General features: G+C 36.2%; 1 protein-coding gene across 1 annotated transcript; it reads right to left on the bottom strand.

The window, feature by feature from the left end:
* Nucleotides 1–10: 10 nt before the first annotated feature.
* On the bottom strand, nt 11–17,956 carry LOC133317691 (mediator of RNA polymerase II transcription subunit 16). Its single transcript, XM_061519563.1, has 17 exons — nt 17,715–17,956; nt 15,750–15,818; nt 14,843–14,931; nt 13,827–13,939; nt 13,348–13,449; nt 12,631–12,721; nt 8,242–8,832; nt 6,636–7,254; nt 6,423–6,502; nt 6,092–6,174; nt 4,413–4,649; nt 3,887–4,058; nt 2,907–3,424; nt 2,585–2,761; nt 1,782–2,156; nt 888–1,357; nt 11–360 (listed from the first exon to the last, which is right to left on the bottom strand). The coding sequence occupies exons 1-16, from the start codon at nt 17,954–17,956 to the stop codon at nt 1,211–1,213; spliced, it is 3,705 nt and encodes a 1,234-aa protein (XP_061375547.1). The 3' UTR covers nt 11–360; nt 888–1,210.
* Between the last annotated feature and the right edge of the window lie 1,535 nt (nt 17,957–19,491).

The raw sequence follows: 19,491 nt of genomic DNA, 5'->3' as shown, positions 1-19,491 counted from the left end.
AACAGGAGAAATAATAGACCCATAGTAAATTGATGTATAACTTGCTTAAATATAATACTATTGCGTATGCCCCAAAAAATTAAATAAACTAATTAATCAATTTACAGAGTTCTAAAGACATAAAATGCTCAGTTATTCAATTAATTACATGGTTTCTGTCTGTTCCAAGAAATAGGCAAACTTCTCTAGCACCCGGACCACTTGACGCCTCTACACACACATGTGCACACAAGGAGTCAGTAGTATGCTATGCAGAGCTTTCTCTGGGACTAATCAGGGACACCAAATATTAGTTCCTACTCTCTTGTCCTTCGGCAGCAACCTCTAATATAATAATCCTATTTGCGAAGATTAAAGCACCTGCATGCATGAAACATATTCACCAGGGTTATTACAGAGGTCTTACAATCTGCATTGTCGAATGAATAACTTATAAAAGTCAGAAAATAAAAGGAACATGGCCGAAGGGAAAAATTTATGACAAAATGATCATCCGGCTGACTTGTGATGCATTTTACAGAACAGATAATGAGAGTTCAGAGTTAAAAGCCAGAAGACTCATAATAATATCAGACTCTGCATGACCAAGATCAGCCAAAACTAGCTAGCTTATATCCAACTCCTTTGCCTATTCTCTACCTTGAGGTGTATAGAATGACAAAATAAACTTGATCTAAGAAATTTGAAAATTATATACAAATTACTATGGTGGGGCTTCAATAAGTTTTTAGAAATTTGATTTTAAGACTAATTCAAATGTTGTTTGAATTTCATTTTTTCTTGGGACAAAAAAAGATTGTGTTGGTGGGGAGAAAGAAAGAGAGGGGGGGGGGGGGGGGGGACAACACTATATGCCTAGCATGATATGGTGGGACTTGAACATATACCTGGAGGAAGCAACTGTAAACTCTACATGGATAAGTGGGACTGGAACATTATTCCCAAAAAATGGAGATCTGGATGAATTACTTCAGAATACTTGGAACCAAACAAGGTGATAAGTAGGACAAATACTCAAATACAAGTTCATTTAGTCACCAACGATGACAACATGCTGAGAATGAACCTGTCAAGTAAATCAACATCTCTCCCTCCTGTACAATTCCAGTCAGCATTTGATCCACATTCAGTTCTATAATTAGCCAAAAATATGTGTTGCTTCCCTCACCCCGACAGAAATTCACATAATGACAATTTGTAATAAATCCAGCTATACAACTCGAACCCATGTTCCACCACACATTGGACAGCCATAAGCCCAGCGATTGATCCACCAAATCTCCCTGTCATTTTGACTAGGAACATTGGCAGAACCTGGTGAGGCAAAAGCAGAAGTTTGCCGCAGACATCTTATGCACTGCATCACAAAAGTAAAAATAAGAATCAGAAAATAAAATAATATCCTGCAGGCAGACAATAAAATTAGGAGGTCAAGCGGAAGAATAAAGACCAAGTGCCTATTACTAATTTCCAAGCATCATCGAAGGAATGTCGTTGTTTACAAAATTGGCCCTGATTAACCATATTAACAAAGTCTGGGACTGCTAAAAATTTTAATCACTATCAAACAGTTACACCAGTTGGCACTTTCCTCAATCTATCGGTAGAGATATATACAGAGAAAACCTGGCATTGACTACATTAGAGTTTTCTTTTTCTTTTTTTTATTTATAAAAAAACTCTCCTAAACCATACTCAATAACAAGTATTCAATAACCATAAAACCTTACAAGTACATATGGACAGAAAGCAACATAAACAACTGAGATTTCCCTTCGCACCTTGTACCAGACCCCTTCAAGGCCAGTCTTCCACAATGTAGTAATACAATCTCTTCGAGATCCCATTATACCAAGATAAGCTCCCAGACCCACAGAAGTGTTCAACCCAAAAGCTGCATCTCGTTCAGACATCCTGCGCTTCCTTGGCCATAAACCATTGGCTCCATAGTAGACATCACAATTTTCCATTGAGCTGGAATCAAGTGGATTTAAACTAACTAGCTTTGGTGTATCATTTGCATAATCTACATCATCTGGATCAGACCAAGGTCCACCAAACATATTCCGTCTATGCCACTCTTCTGCTGGAGGGTGGAGTTCTAGCTCACGCAGTAGAAGACCAGCAGCATCTGCACCTCTAGGACGGGGCATGTTCTGTATAGCCATTTTTTATTTAGTTTTGGGGCAGCGGTCATTCACAGGAAAATTAGTCACTTAGTCCTAGAAAGCAAACAGATTTTAATGCACCCAAAAGAAACAAAAAGAACAAAAACATGTATTTTATCAAAAGCTTGATTTTCAATCATCAAATCAACTGCTCCTACATAATCTAACGCAGTGTGCTGTCTCACTAAATCAGAAATACATCTGCTATAATAGCCATCCTTACGTAAAGAAAGACAATAGAGTCCCTTTCTAATCTTACTTCATTAACTTCTATCACTATTACATCACTTTTTCAAATCATGAATTGAATGGCATCATAAATTTGTGGCAATAGTATATCATGCTCATGAAATACTAATTATAACTACTTTCACTTGTCTCCTAGAAACACTAACTTCGAATGATAAAAGAGTTACCTGCATATGTGGGCCAAGGGATGCTTCCACAACCTCTGGCAGTACAGTGTAGTTCCCATCAATATAATGCAGCCGAACTTGAATGCTGTTACTCCCCACCTGAGAAATTGGTAATGGGTGCTGCAGCCCAGCAGTTCGGCGACAGAGATCCATAAGTACTAGAAAAAGAACCTTGACCTGCATTACCAGTGCGGTAAGACCATAAGTAAAATTAACAGTCAGGTAAGCAAAATAAATAATTACCAGAACTTGCAAAACACATTTATGTCAGACACAAATCACTGAAATAGGAGCTTTCGGATGAGTTATAATAAAGTTATACCTCTTCAAATGTATATCCTTGGCCAGCATTTCCAGTACCAAGTCTTGAACGCCCAGGAGATGGTTCTTCACCTCCTTTTGCCCCAGGAACAAGCTGACCAACTCGACCTGTCTGACCATCATCTGACCTAACCACAGTTGACACAGGTTTTGCAGTATCATCCACCTTTCCGGGAGCAGAAGCATTAGGTTGAGGCTTTTGTGTATTTGTATCGACAGTTCTATGCGCACCACCCATATAGCGGGGAAGTTGTGTCCGACGAAAGAAAAAACAGAAAAGCAAAAGTTGGCATAATCTATGAAGGAAATGACAGTCCCCAATAAGTCGAACTGCAGGTGTTCCAGGAAATGTTCCTGTATTAATGCTTATGGGCGTAAAGGAAGAAGGACCACTGATAGGGGGGTTAGGCGTTGTGTTGGATACCCCATCAGGTGTGCTACTAATCTTGGCAATGGCCCCTTGCACCCAAGCTTGCATCTGTGGGTTTCCACTGGAACTGGTTGTCCCATTTTGACCTCCTGGACAATGTTGTCTTTGCTTTAGTTTGAAATGTAAAATAAACAATAAAGAACATGCAGTCATGCTGATGATTAAAGATATCCCACGTGAAAAATCTGTGTATCTTGTTATTTCCAAGCATGAATGGTTACAATATATACACACATGGTCTATGTGTACAAAAAGGAAACAACTAATTACAAGGAATCAAATCTAATCAGCCTAATTAGGGTAACAATGGACAGAACAAGGATCCCTAAAATATAGGGATTGACTGCGAGATTTCCTACATTCCAGGTACGACGACTGATAATTTTCTGTGACAAATAAAAAAAAGCACCAAATCTTTGCTTCTGTAGTAGATCCATAATGAAAAGACTATAGAAGTATGGATCTATACAATTGGTTACGAAACCAGACAAACTATAATATAACAAAAATAGTTATTCAAAAAAAAAAATATCATATCATTGCACACTGACCCTGATTTGTTGCAGGAGTTGCAGAACTTTGGGCAGGACTAGCAACCATGTTTCGGTTGCTTCCAGTCCCTGCAGTCACAGCATGACTGGCCAATGTACGACAGAAACTTGCATAACGCCGCAACCGTGTGATAAAATGTGAAGCCAAATCAAGAACTGAATCAACATAGGCCTGCATGATATTGAAACAAGTAAGAGTAGATGTATACAGAATCAAATATTTAACAAATTCAAAGAAATGCCAGCTCATTGAAAGATGGGAGGGAATTGAATGGTTTAATATACAAACACATTCAATAGGTTGGTAGGTAGGTTTATATAAATAGTGCATTATAAATGCAACAGTTTCAGTTCTTTTAATTGTGTGAATTTAAATAAAAGAATGTATGGCAAGACATAAACAAGCAGAGTATGCAGACAGAACCATGTAGTAACCACCACTGCACCAGATAGTTCTGTCTGGACTCTAGTTCTTCTCATTAAACAAAATAAGGAGCATGTGATTACAACTGTAACCTAAGCAAACCTGAATACTTGGAACTAGTGCAGGATCAACAGCAACTGCTTCAGGGTCAACACTGGATAATGTCTCACTAGATACTTGCCACGGATTAGGCACTAAAGCTGAAGGATTTATCAAAGCAGACTCAATTCCCTTCCCAAGCATATCCAACAACAACCTAGCTTGCATATCCAGAACCATTGCCCTGACCTCTTGAGCATTTGCTCCTTCAAGTAGTCTACACTTTATCCTGTCTAGACTCTGCAATCATACAAAACCAAGTTACTGTTGGCCCAAAAAGAAGCAACACAGCCATTTCCACGTGAGGAAAAAAACTACAATAAACAGAAGAAACTGAAATAGTAAAGTTAATGTTGTTTAGCTTTATAACAATAATGTTGTTTAGCTTTATAACAATAGTTTTGTTTAGCTTTATAGCAAGCATTGTCCCAGCTGAAAGACACACAAAAGGGATCACGAAAGTTTGGATGAAAAGTGAGCTTTAGCAGCTTTTCTGAAGGATTTAAGACTAAATTAATAAATAAATTTAAACAATTCAATGAAATGGCTAAAAAATTAATTAAAAAATGTAAGGCTACATCTAGAACATTTTTAGAGGGGATTGTGCCAGTTTGAAACATAGTAAATACCCGTTTGGCGGGTCTCTTTTTTAGCTTCTCTCCTTATAAGAAGCTTAGCCATTTTTTTTTTACAAAAGCTCTTATTATAAATTTTTTTATTTTTATAATGAATAAAAAAAAAAAACCTAAAAGCTCCCTCCCAAGAGGAGTTTTTTTAAGATATATTTCAACTTTTTGGAGTTCTCATTTATTTTTCAGTCACCCTTATTCGAAACTTGTATTTACAAATTTTACCCTTTACCCTAATAATTTACCCTAATAACAAATCATTTCTTCTCCCACCTTCAAAACCCTGAGAATAACTTTATATAATCACCCAAAACTTTTAGCTTTATTTTTTAAGTGTTTTTTTTTTTAACTTTAACTTAAAAGTAGCTTTTAGCTTAAAAAAAAGATGCACAAAACAGGCTCTAAAACAAGAAGGCTAACAAATCAGGATCATCACGTGGAACATAAGTGTAACTTGTGTCTGTATAACTTCCTGTTATGAAGCCTAAAGTTAAAGCTCTATGGCATCGAACTATACTCAAATGAAATGTCAACTATGATCAGTGCAACATCTTAAGCTCTTTATCCATCCACAAGTTAAGAAAAAAAAATTACCTCTGTTCCTGAAAAATCTACACGACTTAGATTTTCAGTTAGGATTGACATGCCAAGGAATTGGATACTGGTTAATCCAGGGAATCTCCTAATCAATTGATTGATAAGATCTTAGTTAGGTTGGAATTCTAAATACTACTTAGAAAAACCAAGTGGCATTGGATCCCTAATGTCATCAATGTTGCATGCTTACTCCCTAACTTCCTATCATAATGTTTTTTGCAGTTTCTTTCTAGATTTTTAGGATTCAATTTTTGCTTTCTATTCTGATTTCTTCCAAATACAATTAAGGATACGAGTAGTTGTAATTAGTTATCATCTTCTTGGGAAGATTCTAAACTCATCCACTTTATTACTTTCAAATTCATATACTTGCCAATTTCACCCATGAACACCCCTGCAACTAACAATGAAGAACATAAGTATGAAAGCAATTGGTGACAGTTCACAGAAATATACAGGACAATACTGTTGTCTGTGCTGAGCAGAAGGAAGAGAATGGAAATCCGCATCCAATACTGCAATAACGCTATTAAGTGAAACTGCAAAAAAAAAAAAAAAAAACTCATCAATATAGAGTATCAATAGCACATTACACAGTAGAGTGCATATACAAAACAAAGTAAAATTTAATTTTCCCTTTTCTTAAATTTCCCTAGCACAAACTTCAAGGGAACCCCAAAAAATAAAATAATAAGACTAAATAATTACCATCTCTAACTTCCCTGTAACAAACTTCAAGAACACATAAAAATAAAATAGTAGGACTTAATAATTGGCAACTCCTTACCAATACGATCCTCAGCAGCACTCTGTGTACATCCGACTGCGTCCCACCAATCAACTCCAACCAAAAGGCTCCACCAAAACCTGCTTTTCCCAACAGATGTTAGAAGCGAAATAAACCATTGCAAAAGGAAATAAATCACAACTTCCAATAATTTATGGGATAATTAAGAAATAGTTAACATGCCAAGTAGTAAAAAGGGTTTTAATAAATCACCTTTCAGCAATTGCACGCTCCCAGGTTGATGAGTTGGCCTTTACTTGACTAGTTGGAATAGCAGGAGGAAGAACCCGGATTATTTTCAATATTGTCTGATCCTTACTTGTGTCATGCCAAACAGAAGCTGAACAGCAGCTTGTAGGAGAAAAAGCAGGAGCAGCAATTGCAGATCCAACATTAATCTGATAGTTGTCTACAGGTGCAAAATTTGGACCAGAGAAGATGTGGACACCACCCCGAAGAAAAGCAATAGCAATTTCACCACCATGAGCAGAATAAACAACTCGAGCAAGTGTCCTAATATCACTTGGAAGATCAAAAGGATCAAAATTGACCCCTTTTAACATGTCAAAGCCAGACTCAGATACCTTTTGCATACCAGCATTCATTCCAACTGCAAGTGCTTGATGATTCATGAAATCATTAGTTGGTGCAATGCTTAGGTCCACTTTGGACTGCCAAACAGTTTGCATTGGAGGCTGTCCACCCATACTTGAAGTAGGGTTCCCAAATATTGGATGGAGGACAACGTGCTGTAAAGATGATTCCCAGCGTTGCACTCTCCACCCTGTGATTGATGGGCCCTCATCTGGATCATAAGGGGACATGTACTGTCCTATAAAGGTAAGATAAGTTGTATTATTATAAAATCAAGTTCCTAGATCAAGAATCAGGGTACAAGAAATCTAGCATAAAATTCTGAAAAACATGAATCATGGTCAGCATTGTCGCAAAACATAGAGGCATAGAGAAGGCAAGATAAGTATATGGGTCCTTCCAATATGTTACTTTAGTTGGTCTCAGCTAGAATACAACTAGCACAAGGATGAATAGTGCAAGACTGGAAACACGACTATTACGAGGGAACATGTCAAAGCTTGTACTGTTCCATTAGTATCACTATAATTTGATATTCAATTTTTTCTTCTCAATTGTGGATATATAAAATCCTTTTGTTTCATAACTGAATAGTTGCTAATCAAATACAAACTAGTTTTGACCACAACACAAGTTTATTTAATAAATTCATTGGTTTCATTTACAAACGAGGGTGAGCCTTGGAGCAGTGGTAAGGCTGCTCCTTTGTGATAGGAAGGTCAAGGGTTCGAGTCTAGGAAACAACTTCTTTGCAAAATGCTTGCAATGGAGAGGGGGGGGGGGGGACAGTGGATGGGTACACAGGCTGCTGAAAAGGGAAATGTATACCCAAAAATGAAGGAAAGAATTAATATTTGAATATACATTATCTCCATATTTCTTCATTTTGAATAATGAGATACGAATTTAATTGAAGGTAATGGAGTAGAACTAAAGATGGTAATAGTAATAATTATAAAGTAGCTGGTGGAAAAAAATATTAGGTTCACATATACATGAATTTAATAACTTGAACAGATAAACACAATAAAGCTTTCCAGATCTAAACGCCATTCAACAAGACTCAGTTATAAAAGGGGTAAAATAATGATAGATGTTGAAGATTATAATGTAAGAAGGAAAACATTGAAACTGGGGGGAAAAAAAATCATTATTAATGAAGGCATGCCTAGGCACAGAACAACTACTGTGTGAGAAAAAGATCAAATCAGAATCAGGTCCATACCCTCAACTATCACAACAGCTATCACAGAACCACCACGAGTTGGATCAAAGGCTACTGCTGTTACACCAGAACCCCATGTAGTGGTTGCCGCAGATTGAGCTGCGGCTTCAGGACTCACATATGCTGAAAAATTTGAAACTGGTGAGCAGTGAAGTGGTATAGAATCACCAAAGTTTTGGTCTGTCTGTTTTTTCCCTTGCTTTTCTTCAGATAATAGATAATCTTGCCAACTAAATAAATATGCCGCTAAAGGTGCAAAACCCGTCCAGTTGGGTGGGCTAAGAGGTGGGACACCATTATTGGTACTTGTCTTTGGAGTTACTTGGAAACTATTTCCAGGCCCAGGCATAACCTCCCAAACAACGATGGTGGATGGATTAACAATTGGCACACCTGCTACATGCATGGCACCACTCTCTGTAATTATAGCATCACCAGCCATTATGCCACTAGGCCCACAACCCAATAGTCCTTTACTAGTGCAAAACCATTTGGGTGCTGTCGCATTCTGACAAGGCCACTGGGCCCAATGAAGTTGAACCGAGCCTGATGAGAATACAGAACATACACAAAGAAAATTGGGCCATCTGGCTGAAACCAAACAAATTTCATGTGTCAGACACAAGCATACAGAAATTTAATATACAGATATGCACTATTAATTAGAAAGAAAAATGAACATAAAAAATGAGCTATTAAACAAATAACTGAAATAAGCAATCAAATAAGAGGAAAACGTAGTTATAATTTTCGGCATCGTCATGGTCGTCACCACCACCATCATCATCAATATAAAAAATTTGCGTTAGAATAAGCCTAAGAAGCACAGACACAGAACATGATACAGATGTAGACACACAATTTGGAAAGTGTTCCACTAGGATTACAAGTGTCATCATGGCATCAGTGTCTGATACAGGCATGGCTCCTCTTTTGAATTATCCGGGCTTGATAGCTTTTAAAACTTTAGGGTTTAAACAATAAAAAAGAAAAAGAGAGAATGACAATGTGGTATGAATTTGATAGAAAGATATTACTTAGGTCAAGTACTAGTACTACTACTACAAGGCCAATACTGATATGCATTCAGCATATAAGGAAATCTAAGCCAAAAAGAGAAAGAATGTTGATTAAATCTTAAGCAAAAAGGGCAATAATCACTGTTAATCTGTCAAAATCTTAATCAGAGATTGCATACTGATTTTATGTTGATTTCGTAGGAAAAACAGACAAACTGGAGCTAAAAAGGAAAAAGCTAAACTGAAGGCCCACACTCACAGCGTGGGTATGACGCTCAAAGCATGAAAGGAGCTTTTCAGCCAGAGGCATCCACGCTACTAGCGTGGGATTCACGCTAGTAGCGCCAGAGATCAAAAACAGGCAGAAGCTACCACGCTACTAGCGTGGCATTGACGCTAGTAGCGCCAGACTCTCAATCAGTCCACGCTTGCAGCGTGGAAACCACGCTAGTTGCGTGGAGCTCCAGGATTCTGAAGAAAAACTCCCACGCTCATAGCGTGGGAACCACACTAGTGGCGTGGGAGGTGCGTCAATCAACATTAAATCTGTTTTAAATCAGAGACAGATCACACTGAGATTACGACAAGGATTCAATCAAGATTCTACACTAGGTCAAAGACTCTATAAATAGAGACTCAGACCTCAAGAGAAAGGGAGCTTTTGCACAGAGAGGAAGACGGAGGCAGAACGCAGAGCAAGCTTCTTCTCCAATTTTCTGGTTTTATTATTTTATTTTATGAATTCTTTTCAATTCTTAGAATTGTCAGACATGAATATGTCTGGCTAGTCTTTTTATATTGTGGTAAGGGTCACAACCCTTGATGTGAACCTCTTGTAGTTTGGTTAATTTTATATTTAATTATTTCAATTGCATTTATTTTATCTTGTTCTTTATCTTTTAATTCTTTTAGAATTGATCACTCTATTAGGATTGCGAGGGTTAGGGTTTTCAATAGGAATATTGGGATTCTAGTTCCTGACAAGAGTAAAATAACAATTCATGTATGCACTAGGGATAGGCTACATGAACTGCAAACGTGGAAAATTCACTGGGTTAAAGGATTAACTTGAAAAAGGATTTCTAAGGGATTAGGATTCTAATAAGGTTAATAAAGTTAAGATCACTAAGGGATTAGGGCTTAACTAATTAATAATTAGATGGTGAATTGTTTGATCAATTGGGTAATTAAATATAAACATTAATCAATATTACAAGGTGGGGATCGGAAAGGTGTTGGCGTCCTTTACTGCAATAGCCTTTTTAAGTATTTTTCTCAAAATCTTTTATTCTCAAGTTTTCAAATCATTCTCTGAATTGTTCACAAGTCTTGAATAGTTCACAATTTCACAAACACAATTACTCTCAAAACCAACTTTTGTTCATCCAATAAGAAAGGAATAGTTAAAATAAATTCGGTGCCTCAATCCTCGCGGAGACGATCTCTACTCACTATTTTATTACTTGGTACGATCGGTGCACTTGCCGATTTTACGCAACAAATACTAACAAGACAATTAATCCTAATATCTTCTAACACCCCACCTCAAGCATAAGCTCACTATGTTTAAGCTTGATACAAGTAGCAAACCACCAGCCCATCAAATAACAAAACTTAGGCAACTAGTACTCCCCTTGAAGCACAAATCTTGGCAACGTCCTTGGTTGATAGCTCCTTGCTTCTCGTTGTCACACGTCCCAAGCATATGAGATAAGTTTATGGAATATTCAAACTTTCTTTTTGGTGGCTCCCTCAGCCTCCTAATTTAATCTCAAGAACACTGTGTCGGGAATCATACCACCTGGTAACACAAATTAGGGACCTTTACTAGTGCCCAGTCTTCAATCTGCGAAAGAAACCTAGAATAATAATCTCCATACAAACCACACAAAATTACTTCCAAACCTCAAACAGAATCAAACAGAGGCAGAGCAGCAACAAGAACATCATTACCACCAGCCAAGTGCTGCCAATCACAATCAACAGGAACTCCTCAACAGCCAAACGTGGCACCAACATCCACCCAAATGTGGTCAGCAATCATGAGCTAGCTTTGTTGTTCCTCCTCAAACAGGATGATATCAAGAAGCAAATACCCGAACCACCAAGGAGGGAAAATTTACCAGAAAAAGTCACTAGAAATAACAACACAGACCTGAAAACGCCTCCCTGGAGCACCACTGTCATCGGCGTACCTACAAGCTGCCAAACAACATTGCCTGGACTAGGAAAACACAGACCCAATCCTGAAACGCAGCAAAACACACCAAAAAGGTCCAAAAAATGTGCAACCCAGCTCAATTCCATCTCTCCTCCCAGCATGAACCAACCACGACCGGACTGATATCAATGGGAACTACCACCGGTTGCTCGAGAAATTTAAACAGATGCACAACCTCCAAAAACATGTCAACAGATAAACACGCACAACCTGGTGAAGCAGCCACTCACCCAACCACAGTCTATCACTCCCACTGCCTGTCAGACATGACCAGCCTGATCCTCACTGTTGGATGCCCAAAGGACACCTGAAAGTTCTCAAATTGCAGCCACCATTGGCTGTTTAGAAGAAACCAGCGAGAACATGAACTGACATTTTACTTTTTTTTCCAAAACAGAAATATCTCACTTCTAAGAAAACAATAAGGTTAAGGGAAAACAAAAGGGGCATATACATAGAGTTCCAAGAACTCAATTTAGCATAAACAGACACACAAGTCATGGCAGATGGTATTGCTCTTATACCATGTTAAAACTTTAGGATGTAGACAAGAAAAAGAAAAAGAGAGAACAACCGCTACAATGTATTCTAAGAATTGGCATCAGCCAGCCACTAAATGGTTGATTATTATAATTAAAAGACAAAATCAACCAAAATTGGAAAGAAGATTAAGTCCAGTACTCATCTCAAATGATTTGTCTTCATGAAGACACTTATCACTAAATCACAAAAACAACATGGAAAATTGTTATAGCCTGATGTGCAGCAGAAAAATAAGAGGAGAAAGTGGTAGGCCTATGTCCATGGGTGAAAGAAACTAATTCACTATGATCAATGAAGTTACGAAGAGTAGTTGTACAACACTCAAACTCCCAACACACAACATACACCCACTGTACACACATGGATCCCTCCACTTCCACAACCTATTCGGCACGATAATTCCTTGTCGTATTGCACCACGGATGATACAATTTTAGCTTCCTTTCTCATATGGTTCACTAAAAAAGGACAAAAAGAATTAAAAAATATTGCCAAAAATGCAATAAAAACAGTAGTATTCTTCCAAATATCACATTACCACCACCACAGTGAACAACCTTACTTAAAAAACTGACAATCAAAATGCCATATACAAAAAGAATTGACCTGAAGTTTGAGATTGTTGTGAAAGAAACTTTTCCTCAAATGTTGACTTCGAATTGGCAGAAGCACTAGGTTTAGATGAAAGCCACCTATACTGATTTTTTCAAGAAAAGTAATTTATTCAGATTAAAAGGATCAGATTCAAATTGCACAAGATTTATATGTGTTTGGTTAGATGCACGCTAGTTACAGTGCAAATTGTAAGTAATTGCACAGATCAAATGACTTTGTGGCTGAAGGGCAATTAGGGATTTTCACTAATCTTGTGAAACCTTTCTTTTTGTTAAAAAATAATTTTTCTTCCAAATTGGGGGGGTTTTGGAGGGGGGGAAATTAATTTAGAGGAAAAAAAATTTAATTTATCCATTTACCTTTAAAAAAACTCTCTCTTGAAACAAAGCTTTCTTTCTCAAAAAAATATATCTCCCCCTCTTAATTTCTCTCTTTCTATAAAAAAGCTCGCTCTCTAAAGAACTTTTAGAGATAGGATTTTTTTTACAGTGATTTGTTTAGAGAGTTGTTGAGAGAGAGATAGTTTTTTAGAGAAAAAATTTTGTTTTCTTTTTCCCCATGCTTTGTATAACCACATAAGTTTAAGGGCATAGTTAGACAAATAGAAATGTTTATAAGAACGTACCCAGGAAAAAAAATGTTTACAAGATTTCCTAAAAAACAACATAACGAAAATTTGAACACATAGAAGAGAAGTTAACTGCATACCAGAGACACCCCTGATAGCCACTTTGTAACAACTGCAATATCTTGTCGCCACTCATGCTCACGCAGCCAGCAGCTAGTATCACGTACAAGATTGGCTGGCCCCTGAATGGACAAGAAATCAGTAACAAACAAACAACATAAATATATGAACAATGGATAAGCCATGTGATGGAAGGTTAAAGGTGGGCAAAATATCATCCCACTGGAAGACACAAGTGGTAAGTCAATCACATTAAGCTCCTAGTAAGGCTAGGCTATAATATATAATATATATTAAATAGCTAAATCTCCCATCCTGGGATTTAAAAAAACCACCTAAATAATACAGGCAACTATAAAGTTTGGGGTAAGTCTTAGCAACACATTTTCTATTACAGGCACACAGAATTAAACCTATGGCCATGGGAAAGCTTATGACAGAGTACTTGCAATTATACTATGCTAGAGATTATGATAGTATTATCTCCATAGTAACTCACATGCGATGGCTGAGTCCAAATAGTTACCCTCCCATGGAAATTTGCTATCAATAATGCACGGGGACAACAGGTAGGGGACCATTCAATAAACTGGACAGAATCACGAGGAGAATCTGCAGAAGGCATACAGTGCAACTAATCAAATATCCAAATACACACAAATAATGAAGCAGTTCAGTTCGGAAACTAAAAGACCAGGAAAAAACAGAGACAAGAAATAACATCAAAATGTTATTCCCATATGATGGATAGTCCATCAAGCAAAATAAACCAAACATTCCCGTATTTGAGGTGATTTATAGATGAGCTGAATGCTAATTCCATGATTTACATATCTGCTACTGTTATAGAGAACCTCAAATTCCATTGCAGGTTTTATAGATTGCATCATTTAGATTCAACTTGGCTGCTTTTTCATTTTACCAATATTACAAATGAGATATGACTTGTCAAAAAATTCAATGTAAATTGGTTATGTTAATAATAATAATGCATATATTGTCATCATGAACATCCTTCGAACTTTTCATTGATATCGGTTATATTGCCCCTCTGATTGAGAGACAACAACTTCATAAAGATTGACCACAATTAATACCCCAACATCAAATCAAAAAGAGTACTCTGATGTGTCAATAACATCTGAAATATGATGCTTAAAGGCTATCCAGATCAAGATCTTGCAAGGGTTTAATTCAACATACATGAGTGCCAAAAGTTCTGAAGATTAAAAGATTCCTTCTTTGCTTTTTAACTTGAGGCCTTGTACTCGAACTTTATATTCCTAAATCCATATATTAATAAAGTTAGTTTATGCAGGATTACAATGTGGAGTGGCCTCAGGGACTTAGCAGAATCTTGATACTGGTAATGAAATTGAAAAACCAACTCCTAACTTTACTATTGTTTAGGCTTGGCATTACTGCTGAGTGAAGAATAAGATCAAACAAAACCACCAAACACAGCAAAAATGAAACACCCATGGTTATAGAAGGAAGCAATGACATTAAAAATACCTGCTATGACATTAAATACTGCACATTCAGTCGGCCTCTCCGGGATCACAATATGTATAGGGATCCAAAATGGTGGATTTGTAGTTGAGCTATGGTAAAAAGAAAAACAACAATAATCATCACAAAATTGCCAACAAAACAAACATACAGAGTTGTTAGCGAGTCAAAGCAATGGGTAGACATGATTTAGCAGGGTTAGACATCAGATGGGACTGTTCGTCAATAAAAATTTAATGATTTGAACAAATATTAGAAGTACATTTAATAAATGATATGAGCTTCGGACATCATTAAGCTCAGCTTATATAGCACATGAACAAGTCTGTTTGGCATAAGCTCTGTACATTCAAATTTGCTTGTGGGTCTGTCTAACAAATGAATACGCCTATAATATGCATACAATATATGTTGATATTGATCAGAAAGTCTGATTTCAACCCATAGTTTAACACATTGTTTTATGAACTTTTTACAATATTACTAGAAAGTAGAAACTGGACAGGACAAAACTGAAAGTTGACAAATTTATTTGCCAATAAATGAAGAAACTGATTAAGAGCAAGAAAAATATTACATAAGCCAATTAGAGAAAGAAGCCAAGAAACAGTCACCCATATAAATCTACAAGAATATCTATCCCATAATATCTCTTCCTAGTGCCTCTTCTGGGTCTAACAATAGGATAAAAATAGTTGAGAAAGTTTGAAACATTAATCAATCAAATCTTCTTGAAATTATCCATAAATTCTAAAATGCAAAGGCCCTGCAAAAGTAATCTGAATCTAATCAGTTCTTTTGATCCATCAACGACCTATCCAAACAAAAGTCATATTTCTAACAAAACATTTAGCACATGGACCAAGAATTTCAGGAAGGAAACATGACCAACGGATAAAAATACACCAACCTTGGAATTCTGGCACACGTTTCAGAAGCACAAGCAATAGCATTCAGTTTTCCGCACCAGGAAACAGCACTGGGGAAAAAAAAAATTAATAAGTTCTTTTACAAATTGACAGTACCAGAGTTAGTATGCTATAAAAGGTCTAAATAATACACAAACAAATTCACTTTACACAAAGTGCTCAAACACAAAATCTCAATCTTACACCAATAGATTCATTGTGAAATGTGAGATGATATGCTCATTCCCAATAATAGGGATGACTAATGAGCACTGGCTACACCAGCACTCCACGGGATTATGAAGAACAGCCAAGGAAGCCGACCATTTACTTATTTTCTACTTCCCAAAGATGCTTATATAAATATTTAAGGGAGAGATGAAGATTATTCAATATTATATTGACATGGAGAAAAAAAGAAAAAAAGTTTTATTCTATTTTAAACATTAGAAAGAGTGAAATTCCAACTGCAAATGAAAGCAAAAGTAAAATGCATGAATTGATGCAGCACCCTGACATAAGAATGAAATTACTATTATTGAGATGAAAACAATGTGTGTACTAAAGACAAGATGTTTACTGTGTTGATTTCCAAGCAATGCAAAGATGCAACAACAGGTAGTATTATCTCCATAAATATCTTCCTCAGACGATTTGGAACATTCAAATAAATATGTGAGAATAATATTTTTTTTTTAAAATTGTAGCAGAAGATAAAGACAGAAAGTTTTCTCAATCCACATTTTCAAGGAAAAATACACTGTACATTTTATATTTTTCCATGATTTCTTTATCCAAAGCATTGATATCTGCTCATTATTTTTTTAGAATGTGATTTTATTAAAAAGTAAAACAAAGCAATGATTCAGTATCCTCCAAAAGAAGCATCCCAATCTAAATGGTTATCCATCTGATGTGAACAAAATCCAGAAGTAATAAAAGGATATTTTTACCAAAGAAAGTGATCAAAGGAAATACGCACCCTTGGGACATGAGGCACTATTTAGAACCTCTTTTGCACTTACTTGATTTTGTTTGTCTTTCTTCCAATTATAATAAAATACTCTGGACGATTGACACTTCCGCTGTGCTTTCTTCTAAATCCTATTACAATTTCTGACTTGTTCCCCTACTCTGGTAATCAAAGGCATATTCTAGGTCAAATTATCTGTTTGGACAGAAATACTTAATATAATTAATACTAATACGGCATTACAGATTCGCAGACATCACACAGCTATGCCGCCTAATTTGTTGTATGTAGGGTTGGTTTAGAAATAGATGCATATTTATTTTTGCATTGTCAAGAAGCTAATATCCTATGGAACAATATCCTTAGAGTTTTCGTGACTATTGTGTGTGTCCTGCCAATTTCGAGAAGTTTCTCATGATAAGTATCAAGGGCTTCAGCAATAAAAATTATGGCAGTTTGCACTTTATGCTGTTCTCTGTTGTATTTGGTTGCAATCACTTTCAAGGGCATCTCTTTCCTTTACATATGTTATGGAACAGGATTATTTCCGTGGCATCTCTTTCCAATCTAGCTTCACTGTTTTGTCAGTGGATATACAACCAACTGTTGAATGCAACAGACAAATAAAAATGGTAAAAAGAAAAAAAATATATATATATATATCATAAAATCTTACAGTAGATATGGTGATCCCCACCCAGTTCAACCATACAAAAGATGAAAATTTTCTATTTTGATATAGTGAGTCTGTGAGAGTTTAACACTCAAAATGCAAACAAAATTTGCTCTCATCAAATTTATTTTGAACTAGCAATGTCATATTCAAATCAACCAGCACTCAATTCATGACACCACCACACCCTTTCAAAAACAAACAAAAAAACAGATAAGAGTAAAAATTATTCACCGAAAAAAAAAAGAGAGAGTTAAAAATCAACAAATGCAGGAAATTGAACTAGAATCCGTGAATTTTCCTGCACTCTATTGTAGATACCTGAAATTGCGACAAAGTTCAGGGACACTCATCTTATAGAGCAAATTAGACCTGGGTTGCCTGAGCCTAATACAAAAAACGGTGGCGGGAGTGACTGAGTCTTGTTCCATTGGATCGTCCACCGGTGGCTTCTCCTCTTCTTCACCACTCACTGCTTCATTCTTCTCCAAACCCTGTAACACTTCCTGTGGTTCAGACACTGGCTCCTCCTCTGGCTCCTTTGTTTCAGCAATTTGATTCATACCCCAAAAAAAAAGCTCTGATTTTTATATACCAAGTGAGAGAGAGAGAGAGAGAGAGAGAGAGAGAGAGAGAGAGAGAGAATGGGTGGGAGTGGCAGAAAGTCGCAATTGAAGGCGACAGATGGAGAGAAAGTAAAAGAGAGATTAGTGGGGGGGTTAGTGTAATTTTGGGTTTCTATTTGTTTATTAAAAGAGGGGTTTTGAGGTTAGGGTTTGTGGTGGTACTGGTGGGCGACAAAGCAAAGCAAATTAAACAGGTGTGTGTGATTAATTCTTCCAGGCTTTGTTAGGGGAACTTTTCTTTCTTTTTCATCTTACAAAACAGTAGATGGTTCAATTCAGTGTATTTTGGGTGGTGGTTTTATTTTTCCACTTTTGCTTTTACTTTGTTGGTTGAGGTTGAAATGTTGAGATTGTTGAACCAATTGGATGAGCTTGCATGCATGAACTAAGGAAGCTGTTGTGTGTTTTGTCTATTGCTTGTCTCCCACTGATTTATTCAAATCTCCCTCTCTCTCCCTCTCTCTCTCTCTCTCTCTAACTTGCATAGGCAGCCGTCACTTACTGAAAAACTGTAAAATATTTCATGTTTTACGACTTGGAACAGTGATTTCAAACATTTTATCCAAATATCATGTAAATAGTAATTTTTATTAGACTATCACCTGACGTAATTCATTATGACTGATAGCGAATTTTGTCGTCTATGATTTCATGACATGTGGCCATATTACGTACCAAATTTACTATCACTAGTAGCAAACTTCGTCCAGTCAATTTTTTTCTGCGAAAATAAATCATGTATCATAAAATTATTGGCGAACGTAATTCACTACCAATCGTAACGAATTACTTTGCGTCGCAGTCTAATAAAAGATATTGTTCATATGATATTTAGATAAAAAAAATTGTCAAAATTTCGCTCCTACATGTATAAAAGTGTAGTTTATAAAATTCATATTTTCTTTCACTTCTTTTTCATATAAATCCACATAATTTCATATACTTTTATTTATTTATAAGATATATTTTTATCTGTTACAATAAAAACCTTTTATGAATTGAGGACTTTTGTCCCTTTACTTTTTCTCTTTATGAGAAATATTTTTAGTACTACTGAAATACTGGAGATTCAGTGCATCATTTACTCAATTTAAAAATAATAATATATATTTTTTGTTATTTTACCTTTTCTTATATGGTTATTTTTCTCTAAATCATCACTCTTTTTTATTTTTAATAAAAAATATATACTCTAGTAATATCAAAGATGTGCTCCTCTTTCTTTCTGAGTTGGAGACGAGGGTGGCGCTCATATACCTTTATAACGATAGTGTTTCGTCACTCAGCCTTCCACTCATCCACGATTCGCATGGGAAATTTTTTGTGTCAGCTACATATCATTACTTAAAATGTAAAATATTGATAAGAAAAATTAATGTCGTTCATTATCGAGAAATTAATTTTACCTAAGTAACAGTCACTTGATAATATTTTTTTTTTTTTACCGTTGAGCAATCTAATATTTATTATCA

Source organism: Gastrolobium bilobum, unplaced genomic scaffold (genome assembly GCF_033153095.1).
Source record: "Gastrolobium bilobum isolate Gb01-03AN ecotype WA unplaced genomic scaffold, APGP_CSIRO_Gbil_v1 utg13468, whole genome shotgun sequence".
Lineage (NCBI taxonomy): Eukaryota > Viridiplantae > Streptophyta > Magnoliopsida > Fabales > Fabaceae > Gastrolobium > Gastrolobium bilobum.
The sequence above is the reverse complement of the archived record's forward strand: the minus strand, read 5'-3'. Positions and strand labels throughout refer to the sequence as shown.